At 33.0% G+C, this 27,600-nt stretch overlaps 1 protein-coding gene across 1 annotated transcript; it reads left to right on the top strand.

Moving 5' to 3' along the window:
* On the top strand, positions 1-27,600 carry LOC139841803 (uncharacterized). Its single transcript, XM_071832002.1, has 2 exons — positions 1-37; positions 26,054-27,600. The coding sequence occupies exons 1-2, from the start codon at positions 1-3 to the stop codon at positions 27,598-27,600; spliced, it is 1,584 nt and encodes a 527-aa protein (XP_071688103.1).

Below are 27,600 nucleotides of genomic sequence, written 5' to 3'. Positions count from 1 at the left end.
ATGGATTCTTATTCAACCACATCGTCATCCACTAGTGGTTTGGTCTTAGGTGGAGGAAGGGTTTCATCAAATGTGACATCTAATAATTTTTCTATAACATTTGTGTATTTATTTAGAACTGTATAGGCCCTACTTTCTAACGAATATCCTAGGAATACTCCTTCATAGGCTTTGGGTTCAAATTTTGTGAGATATTCCTTTTTGTTTAAGATGAAACATTTGAACCCAAATACCCTAAGGTGACTTACAGTGGGTTTCCTACCATTTAGAATTTCATAGGGTATCTTATCCATTGAAGGCCTAACTAGGACTCTATTTTGAATGTAGGTTGAAGTTGCTACGGCCACACACTAAAACTTTTGAGGTATTGATTATTCATTTAACATTGTTCTACTCATTATAATTTTATATTTATATATATATATATATATATATATATATATATATATATATATATATATATATATATATATATATATATATATATATATATATATATATATATATATATTATAATTTTAATTTTGATTTTAAATTCTAATAATAAGGGTATGTTAGCGAATGTTGTAAGGGTGTAAGTCGAAATTCTGTCCGTGTAACGCTACGCTATTTTTAATCACTGTAAGTTATGGTTAATGTTATTTTTAAATTAATGTCTCGTAGCTAAGTTATTATTATGCTTATTTAATGCTGAAGTAATCGTGATGTTGGGCTAAATATTAAAATTGGGTAATTGAGCTTTGGACCATAATTGGGGTTTGGATAAAAGAACGACACTTGTAGAAATTAGACTATGGGCTATTAATGGGTTTTATATTAACTAAATGATACCTCGTTGATTTAATATATAGACTTATAATTTGACGTATTTATATATAACCACATACGCTTGACTGGGTACGGTGGGCGGGATATCTATAAATACCAATAATTGTTCATTTTACCGGACACGGAACTGGATTAATAGTTAATAGACTTGTTGAAACAGGGGTGGATTACATTCAAGGGTAATTGGTGTAATTGTTAACAAAGTAGTAAACCTTGGTTTACACGCAGTCGATAACCTGGTGTATTCATTAAACAAAGTATTAAGACCTTGTTACAATTCGAATCCCCAATTAGTTGGAATATTTAACTTCGGGAATAAGAATAATTTGACGAAGACTTTCACACTTTATGATTATGACTGATGGACTATTATGGACAAATCCGTATGGACATATCGAATAATCCAGGACAAAGGACAATTAACCCATAGGAATAAACTAAAAACAACACGTCGAACATCATGATTATGGAAGTTTAAATAAGCATAATTCTTTTATTTTCATATTTAATTGCACTTTTAATTATCGCACTTTTATTTATTGTCATTTTATTTAATTACATTTTTAATTATCGTGCTCTTTAATTATCGCAATTTTATTTTATCGCACTTTTATTTATCGCAATTTCATTATCGTTATTTACTTTACGCTTTAAATTAAGTTATATTTATTTTTAATATTTTACATTAGGTTTTAACTGCGATTAAAGTTTTAAAATCGACAAACCGGTCATTAAACGGTAAAAACCCCCTTTTATAATAATAAAACTACTTATATATATTTTTGTATTTTTACAATTATAAGTTAAAAATATAGCGTTAAGCTTGTTTAAAAGATCTCTGTGGAACGAACCGGACTTACTAAAAACTACACTACTGTACGATTAGGTACACTGCCTATAAGTGTTGTAGCAAGGTTTAGGTATATCCACTCTATAAATAAATAAATAACTTGCGTAAAATTGTATCGTATTTAATAGTATTTCCTTGTAAAAATATAACTATTTTATACACCACCTCGCACACATCAAGTATTTTTGGCGCCGCTGCCGAGGATCTTCTTGCTTAAATGCCGGAAGCGCAACGTTATAAAAAAAAGATTTTTATTAATTTTTAGTTTACTTTTATAAAAATACGCTTTTGTAAAAATACGTTTTAAATATACGAAAATATAAAAACAAAAACTAAAATATAAATATTTTTAAGAATTTGTTAAATATATATACATAATTATAAAGTTTCTTTATTTTTATTTTGTAAAAATATAAGTTTTATTTACTTAATATAAATATTTTATATAAATATTAAAACAGAAAACAGAAAGAAAAAAAAATAAATAAGTATACGGGCCCGAACTGTAGCGTGGCCCTGTCTGACACGCCACAGTTTGACCTAAATCTGCATTAATTACGGAGTATTATTTATTATTATTACTTTAAACCCTAATTAGGGTTATATTTTTTATATTATTTAGTTTAGTTTTAATTTTATTATTTTGTATTATTTATTATTAATTAGTTTTAATCAATTATAAAATTAATAGTTTTATAAAATAAATAATATAAAAATAATATTTTTATAAAATTGTACCTTTTACAACTTTAAGTTTATTTTTATATTTTGTATCTTTTTATTCGTTTTAGCGTAATATTTGTATTTTTCGTTCGTATTTAGTTTTAAGTCATAGCTTTTGCCATAGTTATTTTTATTTCTAAATTTTTAGGCTTTGCCGTAAAATCTCTTAAGTGCTTTTTCTTTAGACTAAGATTTAAATGCTTTAGAATTTTGCGACGCCGTTTTTAATTTTAGTACCTTTTTAAGTTATTGCCATTTGGGATATAGTTTTTCTTTTAAGCTTTAATATTTTTAGACACAACTTTTAATTCTTAGTTTTTAGTTCCTTTTTAAGTTTCGACGCGCTACATTCTTTTTATTTTTCGACCTTTTATTTTTTTTCTATGTTTTTCGACGCGCTCTTTTTTTTTATTATTTTTCGCCGCTCTAGATTTTAAGACTTAGATTTTTTCTATTTCTTCTCTAAAATTTCTCTAAAATTACAACGAAAAATTATTTTAAGTGGTTGAATTGATAGACATCCAAATTTTCTGCTTCGTAGTAATAGTTGGATTTGTTAGTGGCTGAGTTGTGAGCTTCCGATTTAAAGGGTTCTGGCTCCCTGCTGCATCTATTGGCTATTCGAAACGTGGGCAAAAGCAGAAAAGTCTATTAATTGGATAACTTATATAATTTTTATTTTTATAACTAATAGGATATTCAGTGAATGCACCGAGAAAAACGTTCACCACCTTTTGTACGTTCACCACCTGTAACTCGATCAAGACATCTAGCAAATATTGTCGCCGTTGATTTTTCTTTAGAATCGTCATCTAGTCGACCAAGTACTCCGATTCAAATTTCCGATAATCTATTTTTTGAACCAGAACTCACAATTGAGAATCCGGAGAATATTCAGGGACAATTCAGAGATCCTGAACCATTAATCTTTCCTCCGGAACCACCAATCATTCAAATAGAGATTGTTGAGGAACCTACCATTAAATCAGAATCCTATAGTGATTCAGATTCAACAAATTCAATCATGGAAAATCTGGAACCTCTAAGTATGGAAGACCGAATGAGAGCTAAACACACTGGCCAAGGTCACGCAATTACTCAACCAGACATTAATGCGCCAGATTATGAAATCAAAGGACAAATCCTACACATGGTAACTAATCAATGCCAATTTAGTGGTGCACCGAAGGAAGATCCAAATGAACATCTACGTATCTTTAATAGGATCTGTACACTATTTAAAATCCGAGTAGTGGAGGATGAACAGATATATCTCATGTTATTTCCCTGGACTTTAAAGGGAGAAGCCAAAGATTGGTTAGAATCGTTACCTGAAGGGGCGATTGATACATGGGATGTTTTAGTTGAAAATTTTCTTAAATAATTCTTTCCGGCATCTAAAGCCGTGAGACTTCAAGGAGAAATTGTTATGTTCACGCAAAAGCTAAATGAAACTCTATATGAGGTGTGGACAAGATTTGGAAAGTTATTAAGAGGATGTCCGTAACATGGTTCAGACACCTATCAAATAGTACAAATATTCTACCAAGGATGCGACATCACTACAAGAAAAGACATCGATATAGCAGCTGGTGGTTCCATTATGAAGAAAACAGCAACTGACGCTTACAAAATTATTGATAACACTGCTTCCCACTCACATGAGTGGCACTAAGAAAAAGATATCGTTAGATCATCTAAAGCAGCTAGAGCCGATTCTAGCCATGACTTAGATTCCATTTCCACAAAGATAGATGTTGTCGAGAGACGAATGGAAAAGATGACTAAGGATATTCACTTAATACGAATTAGTTGTGAGCAGTGTGGAGGACCACATTTAACAAAAGATTGTCTCAGTATTGAACTAACAATGGAACAAAGAGAGAATGTTTCATACATAAACCAAAGGCCTGGAAATAATTATCAGAATAATTATCAACCGCCAAGACCGATCTACAATCAAAACCAGAATTATAACCGAAATGTTCCATATAACAACCAACAAGGTCCTAGTAATCAACAAGTATCTAACAATACTTACAATTAGCAAAGACCTATTTTTCAAAATAAACCACCACAAACCGATGATAAAAAGCCAAATTTAGAAGATATGATGTCGAAGCTAGTTGAATCTCAAACACAGTTTTTCACATCTCAGAAACAAACCAATGATCAAAATGCTCTAGCATTTAGAAATCAACAAGCTTCTATTCAAAATCTTGAACAAGAAGTGAGCAACCTAGCAAGGTTGATAGGTGAAAGAAAATCGGGAAGTTTACCTAGTGATACAAATGCTAACCCCCAGAATGAAACAGCTAAAGCCATTATCACAAGAAGTGGTATTACACTTAAACCACCTGAAATACCTGTAATTTCTGATGAAGCTATTCCTACTCCACAAGAACCACAATCTGAACAAGATAAGGAAAAAGAACCGATAGTTGAAAAAGTTAATGAAGATAACACAGTTAAGGCTAAACCTTATGTTAAACCATACCAACCACCACTTCCTTACCCAAGTAAAATGAGAAAAGTGAGACTTGAAGCCGAGCAATCCAAATTCTTGGATATGTTTAAACAGATAAATGTAAATCTTCCTTTCATTGATGTGATTTCAGGAATTCCTAGATATACTAAATTTCTGAAAGATCTAATCACAAATAGAAAGAAAATGGAAGAACTCTCGGCTGTTACTATGAATGCTAATTGTTCTGCAGTACTGTTGAATAAGATATCAGAAAAATTATCAGATCCAGGAAGTTTCAGAATTCCATGTTTTCTAGGTAGTCTTAGTTCAATAGAAGCATTGGCAGACTTAGGTGCTAGTATAAATTTAATGCCGTATTCACTATACGCTAAACTAGACCTTGGAGAATTGAAACCAACACGAATAAGCAAACAACTAGCCGATCGATCAGTAAAATATCCTAGAGGGATAATGGAGAACATGCTAGTTAAAGTTGGTACTTTAGTATTTCCAGTAGATTTTGTTATTCTGGATATGGAAGAAGATTCTCGAGTTCCTCTCATATTAGGAAGACCATTCTTAAACACGGCCAAAGCAATAATAGACGTGTTTGGTAAGAAACTGACCCTAAGTATATAGGACGAGAGTGTTACCTTTTCAGTTGATAGAGCAATGCAACAACCGCAATCTGCAGATGATACATGTTATTATATTCAAACTATAGATTCACATGCAGAATTGTTAGAAGAATTTCCAGAATTACAAGGAACAGGAGAATGTTCTTTAGGAGAAGGAACTGAACCAATTGATGAAGCTGAAATGTTAGCTACACTTATGGCTAATGGATATGAACCAACAACAGAAGAAATTCAAATGCTAAAAGAAGAAGATAGATATCGATATAAATCATCGATAGAAGAACCACCGACATTAGAGTTAAAGCCACTTCCAAACCATTTGGAATATGCTTATTTACATGGTGAATCTGAATTACCAGTAATAATATCGTCTTCTCTTACTGAAAATGAAAAATCTCAACTCATTTCTGTGCTAAAAGCTCATAAACCAGCTATTGCATGGAAGATTCATGATATTAAAGGAATAAGTCCTTCGTATTGCACACATAAAATCCTTATGGAAGAATGTCATAAAACGTATGTGCAACGCCAAAGAAGACTAAATCCTAATATGCAAGATGTTGTTAAGAAAGAAATTATTAAACTGCTTGATGCAGGTATAATTTATCCAATTTCTGATAGTCCATGGGTAAGCCCAGTTCAATGCGTACCTAAGAAGGGTGGCATGACTGTCATCACAAATGAGAAAAATGAGCATATTCCTACTAGGACTGTAACAGGATGGCGTGTATGTATTGATTATAGAAAATTAAATGACGCCACCAGAAAAGATCACTTTCCCTTACCTTTCATTGATCAAATGTTGGAAAGATTAGCCGGAAATAGTTACTATTGTTTTCTTGATGGTTTTTCCGGATATTTTCAAATTCCAATAGCACCCGAGGACCAAGAGAAAACCACGTTCACGTGCCCTTATAGTACTTTTTCTTACAAATGCATGCCATTTGGACTTTGCAACGCCCCTGCAACCTTTCAAAGGTGCATGATGGCGATTTTTCACGACATGATAGAAGAATGCATGGAAGTTTTCATGGATGACTTTTTAGTCTTCGGTGATACTTTTGAAACATGTCTAGTTAATCTTGAACGAATGCTTATTAGATGCGAACAATCAAATCTAGTTTTTAATTGGGAGAAATGCCATTTCATGGTTAAAGAAGGCATCGTTCTTGGTCATAAAATTTCAAAGGAAGGAATTGAAGTGGATAGAGCTAAAGTAGATGTAATTGCTAAACTTCCACATCCCACCAATGTTAGAGGAGTTAGGAGTTTTCTAGGGCATGCCGGTTTTTACCGACGTTTCATAAAAGATTTTTCTAAAATTGCCACTCCTATGAATAAACTCCTAGAAAAGGATACTCCATTCATCTTTTCAGATGAATGCATAAAATCTTTTAATATTCTTAAAGAAAAACTCACTAATGCGCCGATCATGATAACTCCAAATTGGAATCTACCGTTTGAACTTATGTGCGATGCAAGTGATTTTGCAATGGGAGCCGTTTTAGGACAAAGGATTGAAAAACGATTTCAACCTATTTATTATGCCAGTAAGACATTACAAGGAGCACAAATGAATTATACAACTACTGAAAAAGAACTCCTTGCTATTGTCTTTGCTTTTGACAAATTTCGATCATATCTCGTTCTATCTAAAACGGTGGTCTATACCGACCATTCTGCTCTTAGATACCTATTTTCAAAACAAGATGCTAAACCAAGATTAATCTGTTGGATCTTACTCTTACAAGAGTTCAATATTGAAATCCGAAATAAAAATGGAGCAGAAAATCTCGCCGCTGATCATCTTTCTCGTCTTGAAAATCCTGAATTAGAAGTTCTAAATGAATCGGCCATACAAGACAACTTTCCTGATGAATATCTATTGAAGATAGATTATAATGAAATTCCCTTGTTTGCAGACTATGCAAACTACTTAGTATGTGGATTCCTTGAAAAAGGGTTGTCGTACCAAAAACGAAAGAAATTCTTTAGTGATATAAAACACTATTTCTGGGAAAATTTACATTTGTTTAAAAGTTATCCCGATGGAATAATACGCCGATGTGTATTCGGAGATGAAGCCAGTCAAATCTTAAACCATTGTCACACAGGACCAACACGAGGGCATTATGGGCCTCAACTAACAGCAAGAAAAGTTTACGATGCTGGATTCTATTGGCCTACAATTTTCAAAGACGCACACCTTCTTTTCAAATCCTGTGATGCTTGTCAAAGGGCCAAAAAAATAAGTCAACGTGATGAAATGCCACAAAATGTCATTCAAGTATGTGAAGTATTTGACATTTGGGGTATTGACTTTATGGGTCCATTTTCAAAATCTCATAATAATCTCTACATTCTCGTTGCCACTGATTATGTATCTAAATGGGCGGACGCACAAGCTCTCCCAACTAACGATGCACGAGTTGTAGTCAACTTTTTAAAACATCTTTTTGCTAGGTTTGGAACACTGAAAGCTTTAATAAGTGATCGGGGTACTCATTTTTGTAATAATCAACTTGAGAAAGTTCTCAAAAGATATGGAGTAACTCATAAAATCTCCACTGCTTATCATCCACAAACAAGTGGACAAGTTGAAAGTACCAACCGAGCTTTAAAACGTATTCTAGAAAAAGCCGTAGGATCAAATCCGAAGGAATGGTCCATTAAATTGGAGGATGCAATCTGGGCTTTTAGAACAGCCTACAAAACTCCAATTGGAACCACACCTTTTAGACTAGTTTACGGAAAAGCATGTCATCTTCCATTAGAAATTGAACACAAAGCATTTTGGGCTTTGAAGACATGTAATCTTGATTTACATGAAGCTGGACGTCTACGATTAAGTCAACTAAACGAATTAGAAGAATTGAGACATGAAGCATACGAAAATTCGTTAATCTATAAGGAAAGAACGAAGAAATGGCATGATAAAAGAATCAGAAGTTCAAAAGAATTTAAGGAAGGAGACAGAGTTCTTCTTTTCAATTCACGATTCAAGCTATTTAATGGAAAATTGAAATCAAGATGGTCTGGACCATTTATAGTCAAAAGAGTTTTCCCATACGGAACAATAGAGTTAATAAATTCAAATGGGATTGAATTTAAAGTTAATGGTCACAGAGTTAAACATTACGTACATGATCCGATGGAAGTTGACAACGAAGTTAATCACAATTTCAACACCACATCTAACTAAGTGTGGGGAGGTTCGAATCTTTTTAGGGTAATATGTATTTCTGTTAGAGTTAGATTTTCTGTTTTCGTGTAGTTCTCGAGAATGGAATCCGAATGGTCTTTCCCTAGCAGACCCTAAAGAACTAGTCTTCTCCCCTCATTCTGAATTTTTATTTTTTTTAGGTTTTACGAGATGAAGACTTCCTGTGAACTAAACCATGGTCTAATGCTACATGCTTTAATAACTAAACGGAATAATGACACCCTTCCAAGTGAATTGGTATCATTAATCAGAGGTAAATTAGACGGAGTAAGAAAAGAATCCAGGAACGAAAATAATAAGTTACATTTTGGTAAAGGAAAATCAAAATCCGCAGCGAAAAGAAGAGCACGACACCTTGAAAGATGTCACAAATGCGGAAAATGGTCACACGAAGGAAAAATGCTCGACGAATCGGACATATTCAAATACCGAATTTGTTACTTTATGCAGAGATGGACCGTTCATATGTTTCGAAGAAAAAACGTTAAATGCTCGAGGTTACGCCTATGTAGCTATGGAAAACCAATTAGTCCGACTATCTTATGAGTGGGCTAAAGCAGGTCACTAAGAATTCTATTTCACTGGTAAGTATGTACAGTTTTTATTTTTATTTTATTACTTTTAACCTTTTGATATTAAACGCTAAATTGTTCGCTATAAAGTATTAAATTGATACTCAATAAAATTAGGTTTTGCGACCGAAATTATTGATATCATACAAAAATTTATTACATCACTGCGAAATTTACCGTTTATTCTTAAGGTATAAATATCTTTAATCAATCAACCCAAAATATTTCAGAAATTCGTCAGGAGTAAAACTAGGTAATATAGCCAAAATTACTTTACCGAAAAGAGGCGCGTATATTTTTGATAATATTTGATTGATTAAAGTGGGATAAAAGACCAAAAAGATTTTTAATTTTATTTTTACCATGTTTTTAAAATTAATATTTAAATATTAAATTATTATTATAAACTTTTTAAAATCAATATATTTAAGTTTGTAAATATTTAAAAAAATTAATATTTTTAATATAAGTTTGTATGTATAAAAACAAAAATATAATATGAATTTGGTGTGAATTTTTAATTATTATTAATATGAATTTTTAATTTTATGCATTTTAAATTTAAGTTTGGTGTGAATTTAAAAACAAAAATTTACTTTATTTCGTTAAGTTAAAAGTGTGATTTTTAAAATTCGTCGTGAGTTGAAAACTAGGTCGTTGAACCAAAATTGCTCTACCCAAGGGAGGGACGAGAACTTTTATTATCATTATTTTTAGCCTTATTGAATTAAAGTATGCCAAAAATATTAAAAAAAAAAACCAAAAATCTTTGCTTTTAAAACAAACGCCAATATGTTTGGAAACTTTGGTAAAATTTAATCAATTTTCTACGCTAATCACCATCAATGAATTGAAATTTTTACTGATTTTTTGTAAATGAGGGCATTGCAAGATCTTAAGTGTGGGAAGGGGTTAAATTCTTTCGGATTTTTAAAATTTTTACTTATACACTTGGTTACCATTAAAAATGCTAGTAAAGCAGCAGTTGTATTAGAATCTAGTGCTCTTTGATAATAAAGAACAGCCCTAGTCTTATATACTGACTACCCAATTCTAGTAAAATTTTTCAAAATTTTCAAACAAATGAATTCAAAATCATGTTTATACATATTTATGAACGATAAAACTAGGTGTTAACACCGAAATTATTGTTACCTCGGAAAGGACATAAATTGAGAAACAACCCAAAATGTTAGAATTCATTTAAAATGGAATAGAGGACAATAAAAAGGTAAAGAAAGGAAAATAAAAGCCAAGTGTGGGAAAAATTTACCAAGTTATTTAAAACATATATCACATATTTTTGTACAAATAATTGAAGATACTTTTGTTTTGGACAAAATTAACCGTTTTACCCGAAAAACTGTAATATATTTGAAAGAAAGATGGATCTACACGATGAATCAATTCCATCATTAAAAGGAAGTAAAGTCTTCTGAAAAAGACACGCGCTTCTTGATAAAAGGTCATGAAGTTGTCGTCCAGACCAGCTGTAGGTTGACGAAAAATCTAGAAAAGTCATCACTAAAATCAGCAGGAAATTCACGGACCTCAGCATCAAATAGGTCGCCAAGTGGTCAGACTTATCCTAACCATGAGAGGATCTGTCTCGTAAAATGGGGAGAACGCCGTGCAAATTAGCTTGATAAGACTAATGAATCAGACCCCCAGAAAGGATAATCTCCTTAAAGATTAAAAATCAGCTTTTAAGCCTGATATTACTCAATCCTTGAGATTGACCTGAAAAATTGAGAATTCAAACTCATGGAATTCGATGATATCTAAACTCGAACTTGAACGAGAAAATATTTTGATCAAAATTACAAACCGATTTGTTTTCTGAAAACTTATTTTCAATGCGTTAATTACCATTGAACGTAAAATCCTAGGAATTCACCTGGAATTCATTAGGTCACCTGAACCAAATTGGGTGTCAACCGTAAGAATGGTGGTTGCATAGCATGGTCAAAGACAGGACCTTGTGCCAGACCGAAAAACTATAGGGTGAGCTTTACTATTGCTCCTACAAAGGATAGTAATTGCATCCGACACGTTATAGACCATAATTAAAAGCATGTCATGGGACATTGCCTTAACAGTTGCTTGTTCAACGCTTTCCTTTACAATCTGACGGTAGTTTATCGAAAGGTAATATACGGAGCAAGTATACTGGACGTGTTGCTTTCCCAATACAAGGATAGCTAGTGGGTGACATAAAACTGCAAGTTTTGAGCCAAAATTTTCAAATCTGAAACCCACCAAACCCACAAAAATATTTTGCAAACACCAGTGAAGGGTTATTCCGGAAAACTTATCTAGGGTAAAAACTAGATTTAATTTTCAAAAGATCAAAGGTTTTCATAAAGATCCAATTTCCTTACGGATCTAAATTTTTATAGTCATGTGGAACTGTAAACCACATCGTTACTATCATTGTTTATACCGCCGTATAAAAATCACTGATGTACAAAGTGTGAAGAATAAAGAAGTGATTCTAGTATTCTTATTTCAAAATTATATTGATTGAGGACAAGCAACGCTCAAGTGTGGGAATATTTGATAATGCTAAAAAACGAACATATATTTCATAGCATTATCCCTCAAGAAAGACAAGCTTTTAGTTGCAATTGTTCTATTTACAAGTGATATTCGTTTAAATAATAAAAGGTGAAGATAAAAGACAGATTCGACAAATTGAAGACGCAAACGACCAAAAAGCTCAAAAGTACAAAGTACAATCAAAGAGGTTCCAATTATTGATAAGAAACGTCTCAAAATTACAAGAGTACAAGACGCGAAACGCAAAGTACAAGATATTAAATTATACGCAAGGACGTTCGAAAATCCGGAACCGGGACCAAAGTCAACTCTCAACGCTCGACGCAACGGACTAAAAATTACAAGTCAACTATGCACACGAATATAATATAATATTTAAATAATTCTATAAATTATTTATATATTATATTATTATTATAAACCGTTGGCAAAACAAGAAAACAAACTCATGTGAGCTGGTACCTACCTCCATGCGATCGCATGGCCTGGAGGCACAAAAGCCATGCGATCGTATGGCACACTTTTTCAGCTAAGGTCCTATAAATTCGCAGTTTGGTGATCAAAAATATATCCATCCTTTCTCTCTATCTCACTCACGTATATATATATATATATATATATATATATATATATATATATATATTATAATTTTAATTTTGATTTTAAATTCTAATAATAAGGGTATGTTAGCGAATGTTGTAAGGGTGTAAGTCGAAATTCTGTCCGTGTAACGCTACGCTATTTTTAATCACTGTAAGTTATGGTTAATGTTATTTTTAAATTAATGTCTCGTAGCTAAGTTATTATTATGCTTATTTAATGCGGAATTAATCGTGATGTTGGGCTAAATATTAAAATTGGGTAATTGGTCTTTGGACCATAATTGGGGTTTGGATAAAAGAACGACACTTGTAGAAATTAGACTATGGGCTATTAATGGATTTTATATTAACTAAATGATACCTCGTTGATTTAATATATAGACTTATAATTTGACGTATTTATATATAACCACATACGCTTGACTGGGTACGGTGGGCGGGATATCTATAAATGCCAATAATTGTTCATTTTACCGGACACGGAACTGGATTAATAGTTAATAGACTTGTTGAAACAGGGGTGGATTACATTCAAGGGTAATTGGTGTAATTGTTAACAAAGTAGTAAAACCTTGGTTTACACGCAATCGATAACCTGGAGTATTCATTAAACAAAGTATTAAGACCTTGTTACAATTCGAATCCCCAATTAGTTGGAATATTTAACTTCGGGAATAAGAATAATTTGACGAAGACTTTCGCACTTTATGATTATGACTGATGGACTATTATGGACAAATCCGTATGGACATATCGAATAATCCAGGACAAAGGACAATTAACCCATGGGAATAAACTAAAAACAACACGTCGAACATCATGATTATGGAAGTTTAAATAAGCATAATTCTTTTATTTTCATATTTAATTGCACTTTTAATTATCGCACTTTTATTTATTGTCATTTTATTTAATTACATTTTTAATTATCGTGCTCTTTAATTATCGCAATTTTATTTTATCGCACTTTTATTTATCGCAATTTCATTATCGTTATTTACTTTACGCTTTAAATTAAGTTATATTTATTTTTAATATTTTACATTAGGTTTTAACTGCGATTAAAGTTTTAAAATCGACAAACCGGTCATTAAACGGTAAAAACCCCCTTTTATAATAATAATACTACTTATATATATTTTTGTATTTTTACAATTATAAGTTAAAAATATAGCGTTAAGCTTGTTTAAAAGATCCCTGTGGAACGAACCGGACTTACTAAAAACTACACTACTGTACGATTAGGTACACTGCCTATAAGTGTTGTAGCAAGGTTTAAGTATATCCACTCTATAAATAAATAAATAACTTGTGTAAAATTGTATCGTATTTAATAGTATTTCCTTGTAAAAATACTTGATGTGTGCGAGGTGTACTAGAATATAGTATTATTTTTTACAACGAAATACTATTAAATACGATACAATTTTGCACAAGATATTTATTTATTTATAGAATGGATATACCTAAACCTTGCTACAACATATATAGGCAGTGTACCTAATCGTACAGTAGTGTAGTTTTTAGTAAGTCCGGTTCGTTCCACAGGGATATTTTAAACAAGCTTAACGCTATATTAGTTTTAACTTATAATTGTAAAAATACAAAAATATATATAAGTAGTATTATTATTATAAAAGGGGGGTTTTTACCGTTTAATGACCGGTTTGTCGATTTTAAAACTTTAGCGTAAATATAAATGACAATAATTAAAGTGCGTAAAATAAATAACATTATAATAATTATGCTTATTTAAACTTCCGTAACCATGATGTTTGACGTTTTGATTATTTATTACCCTGGGTTAATTGTCCTTTGTCCTGGATGTATTTGAAACCTATCTGGTTTTTGTCCATAATAGTTTATCGGTCATAATTATAAAATGTACGGCAAATTTAACCTTATACACGAAGTCAAATATTCCAACTAATTGGGGATTCGAACTGTAACAAGGTCTTAATACTTTGTTTAATGAATACACCAGGTTATCGACTGTGTGTAAACCAAGGTTTTAATACTTTGTTAACAATTACACCAATTACCCTTGAATGTAATCCACCCCTGTTTTAATGAGTCCATTGACTATTAATCCATCCCCGTGTCCGGTCAAATGAACAATAATTTGTATTTATAAATATCCCGCCCATCGTATCCGATTAAGCGTATGTGGTTATATATAGATACGTCAAATTGTAACCTTTATATTAAATTGACGAGGTATGGTTAATTTAATATAAAGCCTATTAATAGCCCATAGTCTAATTTCCACAAGTGTCGTTCTTTTATCCAAACCCCAATTATGGTCCAAAGCCCAATTACCCCATCTTAATATTTAGCCTAACATCACGATTAATTCGGCTCAAATAAGCATAATAATAACTTAGTTACAAGACATTAATTTAAAAAGGAAAAACATAGCTTACATTGATTATTTATCGCGTAGCTTTACACAGACAGAACTTCGACTTTAAAACCCGTAAAATAACCTTTTCATAACCCAAACTAATCTAATATAAAACTACACTATACTATATATATATATATATATATATATATATATATATATATATATATATATATATATATATATATATATATATATATATATATATATATATATATTATATCTATTACAGAGGGAGTATATATTTATTTGTGTATCTTTTCTGGCCAAAACTCGTTGCCTTTTATAGATGTGGCCAGGATTCTGAAGCCATGCGATCGCATGGATTTTTGCCTTCCAAGCCATGCGATCGTATGGCCAGCTGGATCCAGCCACATTGTTTTGTTTTCTACTTTGTCGACGTATTATTTAAATATATATAATATATAAATAATTTATATAATTATTTAAATATTATATTATATTCTTGTGCATAGTAGACTTGTAATTTTTGGTTCGTTGAGTCGGGCGTTGATAGTTGGCTCAGGTCCCGGTTCCGGATCTTCAAACGTCCTTTTGTATGATTTAATATCTTGTACTTTGCGTTTTGCAATTTGTAATTTGCACAAAAAATTATTTTCCTTAACTCCCAAAATCCGCGCAAGTCTTTAACTCACTTTTAGTGGCACTTTTTAGTGCACTATGGCTTTAGTAGCACTTTTCAGGCTTTAGTAGCACTTTTTCTTCAATTCTTTAATCTTCGTGCTTTGTCTTCGCATTTATTTATTTAAACGATTACAACTTAAAAATAAAATAATTACAACTAAAAACTTTACATATTGGGATGATATTGCAACTAAATATATGTTCATTTAGAGCACTATCAAATATCCCCACACTTGAGCGTTGCTTGTCCTCAAGCAATACAGAATTTCAAATTAAATTACACGAATCACTTCTTTATTCTTCACACTTTATACATCAGTGATTTTTATACGGCGTTATAAACAATGATAGTAACGTTGTGGTTTACAGTCCCACATGACTATGAAAATTTAGATCCTTAAAGAAATTGGATCTTTATGAAAATATTTGATCTTTTGAAAATTCAATCTAGCTTTTACCCTAGATAAGTTTTCCAGAATAACCCTTCACCGGTGTTTGCAAATTGTTTTTGTGGGTTTTGTGGGTTTCAGATTTGAAAATTTTAGCTCAAAATTTGCGGTTTTATGTCACCTACTTGCTAACCTTGTATTAGGAAAGCAACACGTCCAGTATACTTGCTCCGTATATTACCTTTCGGCAAACTACCGTCCGGTTGTAAAGGAAAGCGTTGAACAAGCAACTGTTAAGGCAATGTCTAATGACATGCATTTAATTATGGTCCAAAAACGTGTCGGATTCTAGTACTATCCTTTGTAAGAGCAATAGTAAAGATCATCCTATAATTTTTCGGTCTGGCACAAGGTCCTGTCTTCGACCATGCTATGCAACCACCGTTCTTACGGTTGACACCCGATTAGGTCCAGGTGACCTAATGAATTCTAGGTGAATTCTTAGGATTTTACGTTCAATGGTAATGAACGCATTGAAAATGGGTTTTCAGAAAACAAATCGGTTTGTAATTTGATCAAAATATTTTCTCGTTCAAGCTCGAGTTTAGATATCATCGAATTCCATGAGTTTGTAATTCTCAATCTTTAAGGTCAATCTAAAGGATTGAGTAATATCAGGCTTAAAAGCTGATTTTTAATATTTAAGGAGATTATCCTTTTCTGGGGATCTGATTCATTAGTCTTATCAAGCTAATTTGCATGGCGCCCTCCCCATTTTACGAGACAGATCCTCTCATGGTTAGGATAAGTCTGACCACTTGGCGACCCTGTTTGATGCTGAGGTCCGTAGATTTCCTGCTGATTTTAGAGATGACTTTTCTAGATTTTTCGTCAACCTACAGCTGGTCTGGGCGACAACTTCCTGACCTAAATCAAGAAGCGCGTGTTTTTTTCGGAAGACTTTACTTCCTTTTAATGATGGAATTGATTCATCGTGTAGATCCATCTTTCATTACAGTAAATCGGGTAAACCAGTTAATTTGGTCCAAAATAAAAGCACCTGCAATAACTTTACAAAAACATGTGATAGATAGTTTTTAATTGAATAACTTGGTACATTCTCCCCACACTTGGCTTTTTTTCATGCGTCTTTTTATATCTTAATAAATAAATTCAAGCGTTTTAGTTGTTTCTCAATTTATGTCCTTTCCGAAGTAACAATAATTTCGGCTTTAACACCTAGTTTTATCATTCATAAATATGTTTAAACATGATTTTGAATTCATTTAGTTGAAATTTTTTTTAAATTTTCACAAAATTTAGAAAATAAGCCAAGTATAAACCCGAGAGAATTTATAACCCTTCCCTACACTTGAGATCATGCAATGCCCTCATTTGCATGAAATCAGACTCTAATTATAAATTCATGAGGGTGATTAGTGTAGAAATGATTAAAAATACCCAGTTTGTATTTTCAAAGCTCGTCGAATGATAGATGGTGCACCTCATCGTTCATCCCTTCTTGTTTTATCACACATGTTTTTTTCTTCAAAAACGGCTGCTTTTCTGAGCTGTTTGTTAATATTTGAAAATGCGTCTTTTACCCTTACTTATTATGCATGTTTATTAACGAGTTATGCACTAACCCGAACCCCTAATTTAACGTTAAGTGGGGTTAGACTTCCCTACACTTAGCTGACGATATGTGAAGTCGGTAGAATAAGTTCCACGCATTAGAATAGTGAGCCAGTTATTTACATCCCGGGTGGTGTATAATATATCAATGGGTTTAAAGTTTAGAACCACCCGATCGTCACTACTTAATTCTTTTTTAAGTGTAGATTTTAGTAAATGGATATGTCTCTTTTCTGGTTCTTGGTCAAATGGATCGATATACACCGACATACATATTTCTATAGGGTGGATAATTCCTAACATTTCCTTCTGTTTATTCTCGGGATCAAAGTTTTCACATCTATTACCCAATTGGGTGAAATCTGAGGTGTCATTATCTATTACAGCTCGTAGTTCATCTTCAGTAGATGACTTGTCTATTGAGAATATTGGGTTAGAAGGTTGTGGAATGGTGAATTTCGGGATCGAAGTAGATTCTTCTTCATTAACGGTACTTATCGGTCCCACCACTTTGGTCTCGGGGGTAAAATTTTCAACGTTATCGTTTTCCCAAGAGTACCAATTTGTCACCCTTACTTCTTCTTCATCCATTAATGGATCGATGATTTCGTCGGTAGAGGCTAATGTGTCTATATGTTGTGAAATTGGAAAAGCTGAATAACATGTATCATCGGGATAGTTGGTGATTTCAGAGCTCTCGAATTCATCAAAATTCGATGATATGAGATTTTCTTGCACAATATTCCTCAGATCAACAGGTGTGTAATCTGATAGAGTTTCAGCTTGCCTATTTACAAACTCTCTCATTTGTTCATTTTAAGCATCAAGTTCTTCGAGTTTGATTTTCATATATCTAAAGAATTTTCAGACACATAATTTTCCTCATCTTCTGGTTGTTGAGTTTGGATATATTCTTGGGAATAATCCCAATTAGAATTGTATTCCTCATAATCATTCCATTCAGGTTCCATGGGTGCATAATTTTCCATAGGAACGTAATAATAACATTCCCATGTTGAGTGATAATCTCCACAGATTTCACAACCAGTTATTGTTTAGTCATTCGTGATCCAAGATTGACCGAACGAATTGTCATCAACACCCGTTTGAGAGTATTGATTAAATTGATTTCTAATGTCATAAAGAGTTTCCAAAATATTCTCGAGATTTTCCATAATGCGCTTATTACCAAATTTTACCTACAATGTGGTGCATTTAATAATTATCCTATTAGTTATAAAACTAAAAATTATATAAGTTATCAAATTAATAGACTTTTCTGATTTTGCCCACGTTTTGAATAGCCAATAGATGCAGCAGGGAGCCAGAACCCTTTAAATCGGAAGCTCACAACTCAGCCACTAACAAATCCAACTATTACTACGAACTAGAAAATTTGGATGTCTATCAATTTAACCACTTAAAATAATTTTTCGTTTTTGAAATTTTAGAGAAAAAATAGAAAATTCTATGTCCTAAAAACTAGATCGTCGAGAAATAAGAAAGAAAAAGATCGCGTCGGAAAACGTCTAAAAATAAAAGGTCGAAAAATAATAAAAAGAACGTAGCGCGTCGAAACTTAAAAGTCTAAAACTAAGAATTAAAGGTTGCGTCTAAAGGTATTAAAGCTTAAAAGAAATTCTATATCCAAAACGGCAATTACTTAAAAAGGTACTAAAATATTAAAACGGCGTCGCAAAATTCTAAAGCACCTAAATCTTAGTCTAAAGAAAAAGCACTTAAGGGATTTTACGGCAAAGCCTAAAAATCTAGAAATATAAAATAAGCTACGGGAAAATACTAGTCTTAAAACTAATTACGAACGATAAAGATACAAATATTACGAATAAACGATAAAAATACAAATTATAATTAAAATGATAAAAATACAAATTTTATAAAAATATTATTTTTATATTATTATTATATAAAAATATTAATCTATATATTTAATAATAATAAATAAACTTAAAATTACAAATTAAATATCAAAACAAACTTAAACTAATTAATATTATAATTAAACCCTAATTTAATTAATAATAAAATTATAAACCCTAACTGCATTTAATGCTCGAGTCAGACCTGTCAGGACAGGCCATACAATTTTAACTTATACACTTGGTTACCATTAAAAATGCTAGTAAAGCAGTAGTTGTATTAGAATCTAGTGCTCTCTGATAATAAAGAACAGCCCTAGTCTTATATACTGACTACCCAATTCTAGTAAAATTTTTCAAAATTTTCAAATAAATGAATTCAAAATCATGTTTATACATATTTATGAACGATAAAACTAGGTGTTAACATCGAAATTATTGTTACCTCGGAAAGGACATAAATTGAGAAACAACCCAAAATGTTAGAATTCATTTAAAATGGAATAGATGACAATAAAAAGGCAAAGAAAGGAAAATAAAAGCCAAGTGTGGGAAAAATTTACCAAGTTATTTAAAACATATATCACATAGTTTTGTACAAATAATTGAAGATACTTTTGTTTTGGACAAAATTAACCGTTTTACCCGGAAAACTGTAATATATTTGAAAGAAAGATGGATCTACACGATGAATCAATTCCATCATTAAAAGGAAGTAAAGTCTTCTGAAAAAGACACGCGCTTCTTGATAAAAGGTCATGAAGTTGTCGTCCAGGCCAGCTGTAGGTTGACGAAAAATCTAGAAAAGTCATTACTAAAATCAGCAGGAAATCCACGGACCTCAGCATCAAACAGGGTCGCCAAGTGGTCAGACTTATCCTAACCATGAGAGGATCTGTCTCGTAAAATGGGGAGGACGCCGTGCAAATTAGCTTGATAAGACTAATGAATCAGACCCCCAGAAAGGATAATCTCCTTAAAGATTAAAAATCAGCTTTTAAGCCTGATATTACTCAATCCTTGAGATTGACCTGAAAGATTGAGAATTCAAACTCATGGAATTCGATGATATCTAAACTCGAACTTGAACGAGAAAATATTTTGATCAAAATTACAAACCGATTTGTTTTCTGAAAACCCATTTTCAATGCGTTCATTACCATTGAACGTAAAATCCTAGGAATTCACCTGAAATTTATTAGGTCACCTGAACCAAATTGGGTGTCAACCGTAAGAACGGTGGTTGCATAGCATAGCCAAAGACAGGACCTTGTGCCAGACCAAAAAACTATAGGGTGAGCTTTACTATTTCTCCTACAAAGGATAGTAATTGCATCCGACACGTTATAGACCATAATTAAAAGCATGTCATGGGACATTGCCTTAACAGTTGCTTGTTCAACGCTTTCCTTTACAACCGGACGGTAGTTTATTGAAAGGTAATATACGGAGCAAGTATACTGGACGTGTTGTTTTCCCAATACAAGGATAGCTAGTGGGTGACACAAAACCGCAAGTTTTGAGCCAAAATTTTCAAATCTGAAACCCACCAAACCCACAAAAACATTTTGCAAACACCAGTGAAGAGTTATTCCGGAAAACTTATCTAGGGTAAAAACTAGATTTAATTTTCAAAAGATCAAATGTTATCATAAAGATCCAATTTCCTTAAGGATCTAAATTTTTATAGTCATGTGGGACTGTAAACCACATCGTTACTATCATTGTTTATACCGCTGTATAAAAATCACTGATGTACAAAGTGTGAAGAATAAAGAAGTGATTCTAGTATTCTTATTTCAAGATTATATTGCTTGAGGACAAGCAACGCTCAAGTGTGAGAATATTTGATAATGCTAAAAACGAACATATATTTCATAGCATTATCCCTCAAGAAAGACAAGCTTTTAGTTGCAATTGTTCTATTTACAAGTGATATTCGTTTAAATAATAAAAGGTGAAGATAAAAGACAGATTCGACGAATTGAAGACGCAAACGACCAAAAAGCTCAAAAGTACAAAGTACAATCAAAGAGGTTCCAATTATTGATAAGAAACGTCTCAAAATTACAAGAGTACAAGACGCGAAACGCAAAGTACAAGATATTAAATTATACGCAAGGACGTTCGAAAATCCAGAACCGGGACCAAAGTCAACTCTCAACGCTCGACGCAACGGACTAAAAATTACAAGTCAACTATGCACACGAATATAATATAATATTTAAATAATTCTTTAAATTATTTATATATTATATTATTATTATAAACCGTCGGCAAAACAAGAAAACAAACTCATGTGAGCTGGTACCTACCTCCATGCGATCGCATGGCCCGGAGGCACAAAAGCCAGGCGATCTCATGGCACACTTTTTCAGCTCAGGTCCTATAAATTCGTAGTTTAGTGATCAAAAATATATCCATCCTTTCTCTCTATCTCACTCACGTATATATATATATATATATATATATATATATATATATATATATATATATATATATATATATATATATATATATATATATTATATTTTTAATTTTGATTTTAAATTCTAATAATAAGGGTATGTTAGCGAATGTTGTAAGGGTGTAAGTCAAAATTCTGTCCGTGTAACGCTACGCTATTTTTAATCACTGTAAGTTATGGTTAATGTTATTTTTAAATTAATGTCTCGTAGCTAAGTTATTATTATGCTTATTTAATGCCGAAGTAATCGTGATGTTGGGCTAAATATTAAAATTGGGTAATTGGGCTTTGGACCATAATTGGGGTTTGGATAAAAGAACGACACTTGTAGAAATTAGACTATGGGCTATTAATGGGTTTTATATTAACTAAATGATACCTCGTTGATTTAATATATAGACTTATAATTTGACGTATTTATATATACCCACATACGCTTGACTAGGTACGGTGGGCGGGATATCTATAAATACCAATAATTGTTCATTTTACCAGACACGGAACTGGATTAATAGTTAATAGACTTGTTGAAACAGGGGTGGATTACATTCAAGGGTAATTGGTGTAATTGTTAACAAAGTAGTAAAACCTTGGTTTACACGCAGTCGATAACCTAGTGTATTCATTAAACAAAGTATTAAGACCTTGTTACAATTCGAATCCTCAATTAGTTGGAATATTTAACTTCGAGAATAAGAATAATTTGACGAAGACTTTCGCACTTTATGATTATGACTGATGGACTATTATGGACAAATCCGTATGGACATATCGAATAATCCAGGACAAAGGACAATTAACCCATGGGAATAAACTAAAAACCACACGTCGAACATCATGATTATGGAAGTTTAAATAAGCATAATTCTTTTATTTTCATATTTAATTGCACTTTTAATTATCGCACATTTATTTATTGTCATTTTATTTAATTACATTTTTAATTATCGTGCTCTTTAATTATCGCAATTTTATTTTATCGCACTTTTATTTATTGTAATTTCATTATCGTTATTTACTTTACGCTTTAAATTAAGTTATATTTATTTTTAATATTTTACATTAGGTTTTAACTGCGATTAAAGTTTTAAAATCGACAAACCGGTCATTAAACGGTAAAAACCCCCTTTTATAATAATAATACTACTTATATATATTTTTGTATTTTTACAATTATAAGTTAAAAATATAGCGTTAAGTTTGTTTAAAAGATCCCTGTGGAACGAACCGGACTTACTAAAAGCTACACTACTGTACGATTAGGTACAGTGCCTATAAGTGTTGTAGCAAGGTTTAGGTATATCCACTCTATAAATAAATATATAACTTGTGTAAAATTGTATCGTATTTAATAGTATTTTCTTGTAAAAATATAACTATTTTATACACCACCTCGCACACATCAATTACTTTCGTTTACATGTTTAAACGTGCCTTTAAGTACGTAGGTTACTTAACTTGATCCCTGGAAGCCTTTATGACCGTTAGTGTCACTTGACGTTTAGAACGAACTGCGTACTGTGTACACGTTTGACTTTGGTCATAATTGAAATATTATGACTACGAAATACTAATTGTTATTTTATAATAACAATTACTTGGGTTTTTGAATGCTTAATTACGCTTGGTAATTTACTAGAGCATACTAGTTAGTCTTGTTGGACTTTCTACCTTGTTGGACTTTAGCCCACCATACACTAGCTAGTGGACTATTTAATTAGCCTAATTTTAATAAGTTAGTGACCCATATTAATGTAAGACAAATGCCCATTTATTAGAGGGAACACACTAGCATTTTTGTTAACCATAATCCATAATGTTGCATGGGATCCTAACATAAGCACCAACTTTAGACAACCATTAACCAAAAAGCAAAAAGGTGTCCCCCTTGTCCCCTCCCCAACCCCACGGTCACCACCACCTCCCCACACCCTCACCTTCTATAAATACCAAGCTTATTCATTCCATTTCACATTTAATCTCATTCACAAATTACAAACACATACTCTCTAATTCTCTCTCTAGTCTTTCTCACTCTAAAAGTGTAAGTTTTAAACTTTATTCTTCTTCTTCTTCCCTTCTCATTCACGACATCATCATCATCAAGGGATCTAGCTCTTTAGCTTTTAGATCTTGTTATATCTTGCAGATTCAAACTTGGATTTGAATCCTTCAAGAAGATGGAAAATTCAAGCTTCCTATCTTTGATTCTTCACTTATTTTGTTAGATCTAAATCTTGTAGCTTTTAATCTCTTTATTTTGATGTAAAGATTCAAACATGTGTTTGTAATCTTCATGTAACTTGAAGATCTAGCTTCATGCTTCAAGGATCTTCAAGAACAACCAAGATTCAAGCTTTCTAGCTTTGAATCTTCATTTCTTCTGTTGGATCTAAGTTTTCTAACTTATGATCTCATTATTTTGTTATAAAGATCAAAACTTGTGTTTATGATCTTCATGTAACTTGAAGATCTAAGCTTTATGCTTCAAGATCTTCAAAAACAACAAAGATTCATGCTTTCTAGCTTTGTAATCTCAAAACTTGTGTGAAAAGGATCCAAGCTCTCTAGCTTAGGGTTTCATTACTTTATTTGATCAAGATTGTGTTCATACTTGTTTGATTGAAGGAAATTTTGTAGCTTTAGTTGTAAATAGAACTTGTATTTGTGTTAAGACTAAGAATATGATGTAACATTGGTTCATCATCTTTCTAAAACTCTTAAGTGAGTTGTATTCTTACTTAGTCTTAACATATTGTGTGTTGATGGTTGAATCTTGGTCAAAGTGATGCTAACACATCAATGAGTTGTACACTTGAAGCTACAAGCATCAAGGATGAGAACCGTGATAAGCATCAAGCACTAAGAATCTCACCGGAGCACATGTTTGCTGTTTTTTGAGGTCTGATCAGACTCTCTGGGCTTCTAAAAATCTGATTTTCAGATATTTAGTTTCGAGTAGATGACTTTTCGTTTAGGCCTCACCTAAATCCGATATACGGTTTAGGATTTATAGCCTTCCGAAAGTCACTACGCCTTTGTAACGTTATGCTGAAATTTCTGACCTACTCACACTTAAACCATCGGCACGGTCAAACAAAGATGAGTTAGGTTCTGAAAATTGGTCAGTGCTTAGAGGACTCACATACGGAGCCATGGCCACTGACTACGAGTCTTTTCGATTTGTATAGAGGTCGTAACAGCTGTCCAAATTCAGCCTTTTGTTTTGATCTCTATTCTTGTTAAACTTACCTTAGCTTTGATAAATGATGATGATGTTGATGATGACACTTAAACGTAATTTATTCACTTTTAAACTTTTGGGAACAACATACTGACCTAGTGACCTTTTACTTAGGTTGGCGACCTTTCGGACCGACTTACTACCTGCATACGTTTCATATCGACTTTTACTGCTTATTCACTGTGAGTTATAGCATCCCTTTACTACTTTTACTATTTCTGGGACTGAGAATACATGCGCTTTTTACATTTTACATACTAGACACGAATAATTAAACTTTATATATGTGTGGGTTATAAAACGGCACAAATATTTCCCTTAGCTCGGTAACGTTTAATCATTAGTTTCCAAACCGTGAACGCGAATCTTAGATTTGGATCCATAGGGTTTGACAACCCCACTCGGGCTAGTCGCGCTAGCATTCAACGGGTGTTTAATACTTCGAGGACAAACGCACTTTCCAAGTGCACTTTTAGAGGGTGATATACATACGTTAAGTCTAGTTACCGGAAGAGGTGCATTTTTCCGGCGAATAAACTGGTTTTTCTGCCATTTTCCGGCAAGTGGGATACCATCTTCTACGGATCGGGCTCAGGAACATTTTTCCTCACAAGAAACAACCACTTTTGTACTCGTCGGCCTCACCGTTTCCCGTCAATTGCCGCCGGCTGCTACCGGAAATTAACTTTTTCGGCTGGTTACCTCTTACCACTCCCTTTATTTGTGTTGGTTAACTGATTCTGTGTGCTGCTTGTCTTTTACGTATATATATACACCTCATATTCACATTATCAGTGTTCTTACTTATTTATTTATTTATTTCTTTCTTTATTTATTTCATTTTCAATTTTAAATATTTTAAATAACAAATATATACTAATTGTACATATTCCTTTTTAGCTTGTTTTGGTGTATATGTTAATATAGACCCTACACTTACTTATGGTTACTTGAGGTCATGTCCTCCTACTTTAGAGGTGGGTAGGACTAGAGGGGTTAGAAGTGGTAGTAGGGTATCCACCCTTGGTAAGACTAGAGTGGGTAGTTGGAATATAGGAACATTGACGGGCAAGAGGATTGAGCTCGTTGATACCTTTCTTAAGAGTAATGTGGACATAGTGTGTGTTCAAGAGACTAGATGGAAGGGTGAAGGGGCGGTAGATATTAAGGACTATAGGTTGTGGTACTCGGGTTCTAGGATAGCACGGAACGGGGTAGGTATCTTTTTGGGAAAACTACATAAGGATAACGTTGTTGACGTGGGTAGGTTTAGCGATAGGATTATGTCAGTTAGTCTTATTATTAAGGAGGAGACTTTCACGGTCATTAGCGCATACGCACCTCATGCAGGTTTAAGTGAGGCGGAAAAGAAGAGTTTTTGGGAATTGTTAGATGAGGTAGTGAGGGGGTGCCCAGCGGATCATCGATTGATTATAGGGGGTGATCTGAATGGACACATAGGAGTGGAGGCAGAAGGTTACGAGGGAGCCCATGGGGGCTTTGGGTTTGGTCCTAGAAACGAAGAAGGGCGCTCGATTCTTGTGTTTGCCATTGCCCACGAGTTGGTTATAGCAAACTCTTTCTTCAAGAAGAGGGATTCTCAGTTAGCCACTTTTCATAGCGGGGGTCGTTGCACCCAGATTGACTTTTTGCTCCTTCGTAAAGGGGAACTTATGACATGTAAGGACTGTAAGGTCCTTCCAGCCTTTACGTGCTCCTCCCAGCATAGATTGTTGATCATGGACATAGTCACCCGGGGAAGAGTTGGCAGGAGGGCCAGGGTTGTGCAACATAGAATCCTTTGGAAGAACCTACATGGTGCAAAGGCGGAGACTTTTAGAGCGACTGTTGCTGATAGATTGAGTGTAGAAGGGGATAACGTAGCTCCTACTAACGTAGACCAGATATGGAACCGCATGACATCTACTATCAGAGAGGTGGCAAAAGAAACTTTAGGGGTGACATTAGGGACATCGAGAGCCCACAAGAGTAGTAGAGAATCGTGGTGGCTTAGTGATGATGTCCAAACGAAAGTCGCGTTAAAGCAGATGAGGTTTAGGGAGCTCATTACCTTTGGAGAAGGGACGTCTGCAGAGAGGACTAGGGTAGAAGAAAGATATAAAGAAGCTAAAAGGGAAGCAAAGAAGGCCGTAGCAATTGCAAAAGATAAAGCTTATGAAGATTTATATAGGAAACTAGACTCCAAGGAGGGAGCCAATGACATATATAGAATAGCTAAAGCTAGGGAGCGAAGAGGCAGGGACTTAGTTAACGTCAAATATATCAAGGATGAAGCAGGTCAAAGTATAGTGAGAGAAGACCTCATTAGGAAAAGATGGGAAGAGAATTTTTCATCCCTTTTCGGTAGGGATAGACCTGAGCGGAACGGGGAACTCAACGATGAGGTTCGTGAATATCAAAACAACTGGTTTTGCAAGAGGATTAACCACGAGGAAGTGAGAACGGCCTTATGA

Source organism: Rutidosis leptorrhynchoides, chromosome 4 (genome assembly GCF_046630445.1).
Source record: "Rutidosis leptorrhynchoides isolate AG116_Rl617_1_P2 chromosome 4, CSIRO_AGI_Rlap_v1, whole genome shotgun sequence".
NCBI lineage: Eukaryota > Viridiplantae > Streptophyta > Magnoliopsida > Asterales > Asteraceae > Rutidosis > Rutidosis leptorrhynchoides.
Note: the sequence above shows the minus strand (reverse complement) of the source record. Positions and strands in the feature narration are given on the sequence as shown.

What these genes read in the sequence shown, in the direction of transcription:
- LOC139841803 (XM_071832002.1), top strand. Translation starts at nt 1, where the DNA reads ATGGATTCTTATTCAACCACATCGTCATCCACTAGTG. An exon ending in CACATCGTCATCCACTAGTG is followed by an intron (nt 38 to 26,053) that starts GTTTGGTCTTAG and finishes ATGTTAATATAG; the next exon opens with ACCCTACACTTACTTATGGT.